The 4,543-nt window shown below is 49.0% G+C and overlaps 1 protein-coding gene across 1 annotated transcript; it reads right to left on the bottom strand.

The window, feature by feature from the left end:
- Nucleotides 1–327: 327 nt before the first annotated feature.
- On the bottom strand, nt 328–3,329 carry Ccn1 (cellular communication network factor 1). The gene is made up of 5 exons (XM_026406141.2): nt 3,049–3,329; nt 2,519–2,732; nt 1,814–2,170; nt 1,478–1,686; nt 328–1,364 (listed from the first exon to the last, which is right to left on the bottom strand). Exons 1-5 carry the CDS (start codon nt 3,109–3,111, stop codon nt 1,062–1,064), a joined length of 1,146 nt encoding a protein of 381 aa, XP_026261926.1. The 5' UTR covers nt 3,112–3,329; the 3' UTR covers nt 328–1,061.
- Between the last annotated feature and the right edge of the window lie 1,214 nt (nt 3,330–4,543).

Raw genomic sequence — 4,543 nt, 5'->3', positions numbered from 1 at the left:
TACAATAACCTGATGACTAAAATGATAAATTTTGCCACACCTATCTCATAGAATGATGGAGATCCTTAGGCTTTGAATTCTTATGAAAATAAAGCATTTTTTTAAAAATCACAAATTTAGCTTCAGATTTCCTCTTATGCTTCATACAAGCCTACGGTTCAATACAGATTTTCCAAACAGATTACTTTATATGCAAAGATATTTCTCAAAAGATTTTCAAAGACAATCATTGTCCTATTTTCATTCATAGTCTAATTCATTGCCATATCCCAATAAAGTACCTAAAATAGCTCCTGACATACAGTAGGCACTCAATAAATCCTGTTTGAAGACTGAATACATCAGCTAGATTGCTCCCAATAACTCGAGATGGTTTATAAAAATATTTAACAGCATACACTCAATTAGGTAAATATTTCTTTATTAAATGATTAATTCCATAAATAATTTCTTTTCACTGAATATAAAATTAAAATCATTTACAAATTATTCCAGTATTACATTTCCCCTCCCCCCCAAAAGCTACATTTTGATAAATAAAAACATTCAGTCTTAAAACACCTGATTTCTGTTTGCAGTTTCGAGTGCAGGTAGCTGCCTCTAACGGACACTCATAGAGTGTCCCCCTCAGGAAGGGAGGGAAGGCCCTCCCATTTACTTCTTCCAAAGGACAAACGAAGGCTTCCACTGCCCAACCCATCTTATTATCTCTATTACAACTGTAGAACCCAAAGGGGGGAAAAAAAGCCTAGAGAAAAATACGCTTAGCAAATAATTTACAAACAGAAAACAGAACGTCATCAACACCACAAGCTCCAAAATGAAGCAGTAAGATGTGCTCCAATACTATGAAGCAAAGTAATCTCCAATTGCGGCTGCATTAGTGTCCATCTGAACCAGCCCCCTTGGCAGTTTCGAAATACCTCAATGCTACTCAAGAACGAGCAAGGCATCCCTTCTACAAGAGTCCCTTCACCCACACCGCCCCCACCCATGTCTCCGTGATTCTTACACTCCAATCCCTCTTTTGTCCACCCTGGCACTGGAAACCCCAGTAGCATTTAGTCCCTAAATTTGTGAATGTCATTGAACAGCCTGTAGAAGGGAAAGGCTGCCTCATTGGCATGTGGGCAGTTGTAGTTGCATTTGCAAGACTGGATCATCATGACGTTCTTGGAAAACGTCTCCCCATCTTCGCAGCGGAACCTCATCTTGACAGTCCTGGTCTGCTGAGGTGTGCAGCATCGGCCGTCCACACAAGAGCCACAGTACTTGGGCCGGTATTTCTTCACACTCGAACATCCAGCGTAAGTATACCTGACTGGTTCAAGGGCTTTCTTGGTCTTGCTGCATTTCTTGCCCTTCTGTAAGAAAGAAGCAGAAAGGCAAGTCAGGGATAAGATTTCTCTTTCTTGAAAGAAGGGTTTTCATCCCCCCTGCCAGCAGGAACAGTCCCCAAGGCACTGAAGGAACTTACTTTCAGGCTGCTGTACACAGGCTGTCCACAAGGCCGCACTTCACAGATCCGGGTTTCTTTCACCAGGCGGCATTCAGGGTTGTCATTGGTAACTCGTGTAGAGATACCAGTTCCACAGGTCTTTGAGCACTGGGACCATGAAGTTGTTTGAACAATACATTTCTGGCCATGCAAAGGGTTGTAAAGGATTCGAGGTTCCATGCCAAAGACTAGAGAGAGAAACAAAATGGATTTCTCAGAGGCATGCTGACCCACAAAGATCCTAGTACTAGTGCCTAAAACTTCAGACTAGGAATGTGTTTTCAGTACAATATCTTAAGGGTTCAGTCTACTTACCCGGGAGCCGCTTCAGCAAGCCTCCTTTTCCAACTGCAATTAATTCATTGTTTCTCGTTAACTCCACCTCCGAAGCATCGAATCCCAGTCCCTTGCCGAGGAGATCATCCTGGTCATCCATGGGGTCCTTGCCACCATCCTCATCACAGACCCACTCCTCGCAGCACTGTCCGGTGACTTTGACCAGCCGGGGATTGGGACAGCCCAAGTTGGGGAGAGACAGTTCTTGGGGACACAGAGGAATGCAGCCCACTGCTCCATCAATACAAGTGCACTGATGTTTACAGTTGGGCTGGAAGCTTTCCCCGTTCTGATAGATTCTGGAGTTATATTCACAGGGTCTGCCCTCTGACTGAGCTGCAAAGATCACCAAAAGAGAAAGAGAGAGAGGATAAGGCTAAGATTCTCAACCATGGCCTGAAGCTCATGCATATTTTCTGCCGTTAAATTCAATTTATGGTAAAGTTCCCTACAATTCCCCCGAGACTCCAGACCAGAACAATAAGTTAGTCAGGAATCACTTTTCCGTATGCGCTTTTCGTTGGGCCCAGACACACTGAATTGCATTCCAGACTGCTGAAATCATGTGCCTTTCTGCCAAGCTACCAACAACAAAGCATCACCATACATGGTCTCAAAATTACTAAACTTCTGGACTATGGGGACTATTATTTTTTTAAAGGGGCCAAACCACAAGCATCTTACCTCTGCAGATCCCCTTCAGAGCGGTGGAGCTGGCGCCGAAATTGCATTCCAGCCCCTTGGTGTGGTCGCAGGGCTGCATTTTGCTGCAATCTTCGTTGAGCTGCTTGGCGCAGACCTTGCAGCAGCCACAGCCGTCCCTGACCAGCCCAACTCCCGGGGCGCACTTGGGCACCTCCAGGGGGCACTGGCAGGCGGCGGGGCAGGTGGAGAGCGCCTGGAAGCGGGAGAAGAAACAGATGAGCCTCGCTGCGGTGAGCAGGAGAAGCGCCCAGGCTGCCCGGGGAAGGGAAGGGAAGGGGGGTCTCTGACTCTATCGATTGGAAGTCTCTGATCCGTCCAGCCCTCCCGGCCACTCCAGCGGCTGCGCCCACTAAGAGGCCCCGAAAAGTCTTCTAGGGGCTTAAAGAAACAGCTACCTTTAAACGCCTCCAAACTTTTTAGTCTAGCTTTATCCTGACGTGGGCCATCTGGGACAAGGGAAAGGGACGGGACAGCCGACGGGAAAGCGGTGGCAAAAGAATCCAACTCACCAGCCTGGTCAAATGGAGAAGGGTGACGGCGACGGCGAGCGCCCTGGCGGTGCGGGAGCTCATTGTGGCGCGCAGGAGGAGCTGGGTCGATCGCGGCGACAAGGACTCCTACGAGCTGGTGCACAGTGGACAGGCCCGGCGCGGCTGGGTCTGCGCTGTAGGTCGGGTGAGCAACGAGGCGAGGGCCGAAACGTTGAGCTGAGCGTCTGGCTGCGGGCGTCCTTCTCTCGAGGTTCCTGCGGAGGAGGCACTGAGGGCGCGGGCGCTGCTCTGGGGCGCTCTCGCTCGCGGTCTGCCCAGGCGCCCGGAGCCCGCCTTTTATACCGGCCAGCGGCGGCGCCGCGTGTTGCAGTGACGTCGGCTCTGTCTGCGCGTTCCAGAATTCTCAAACATCTCAGGAATGTTGGTTGGCGCGGGCCGCTGCCAAGCGCCTCCCCTGGCTCCATTGCACCTTTTTTTTTTTTTTTTTTTGGGTCCCGAATCCATCAAGACAACAATCCGTTTTTTCCACTTAACGACTTCCATTTGGGAGGGATCCTTTGGCCTTGATGATGGTGATGGTGATGGAAGGGTCGTAGAGGGGCGGAGGGGATTGTTCACAACTTTGCCAGGACAAGGAGGGTGGGAGGACCTGAGAGGGAGGAACAAAAGTCGTTTTGTTTGGTGATGCAGGGTTGACTGGGCAGCTACGGAAGCCCTCACCCAGGAAAGCAGAGAGTTGTTTGCTTGTTTACAGCGAAGGTGAGAGTCAGGTTATCTATTGAGAATCCAACGGGGAGGGGGGAGTGTGTCTCTGGGCCTGAAATCTATTTGTGGACTTCAAAGAAGCATGCTCGGATCAAGTCCCAAAGCTTTGGCATGATGTTTATTAGCCCAGTTAAATGTATTGCAAATTAATACCCACAGTGGCATTTATGAATGAGAGGGGGAAAACATCAACTTCCCTCATCGCCTGGCAAATTCCCAGGCAGAGGTCTTCCCCCCTCCACCACCCCCCTCCTTGGTATGTTGTACTTGTTTGTTTTTGGAGGTTCCCACTTTAGTTCCAGCCCACTGCCTGGGTTGGAAGTCCAAGAGGAAACTAACTCTGGGAGTTCTCCGGGAGGGAGGCTGACTTAGACTTCCTTACGGATGCGGGAGACCGGGTAAGCCCTCCCAGCCTCCCTCCGCGGGCAGCCGGGGATGTGAACCAAGCAGCGAGCCAGAAGTCAGAGGGGACCACCGTGGAGTGATTTGGCTTGAAATCATCACCTACGAATGCTGCCAGGCCCAAACAGATTTCAGCAGTATAGTTGTGCCCGGTAGATCTCTGGAAAAGGTAGGATCCTTACAGCTGAAAGTTTTGCGGGATCTTTAATTCCTTTCCTTGGGAACACTCGGAAATCTTCCATTTCAAATGAATTGCAATGCCTAAGTACAGAAAAATAAGGAATTCAGGATGTAACATGCTTTAATACAAATGTCAACAGATTTTAAGATCCTGTTCTACCATGAA

This window comes from Urocitellus parryii, chromosome 11 (genome assembly GCF_045843805.1).
Source record: "Urocitellus parryii isolate mUroPar1 chromosome 11, mUroPar1.hap1, whole genome shotgun sequence".
Taxonomy (NCBI): domain Eukaryota; kingdom Metazoa; phylum Chordata; class Mammalia; order Rodentia; family Sciuridae; genus Urocitellus; species Urocitellus parryii.
Note: the sequence above shows the minus strand (reverse complement) of the source record. Positions and strands in the feature narration are given on the sequence as shown.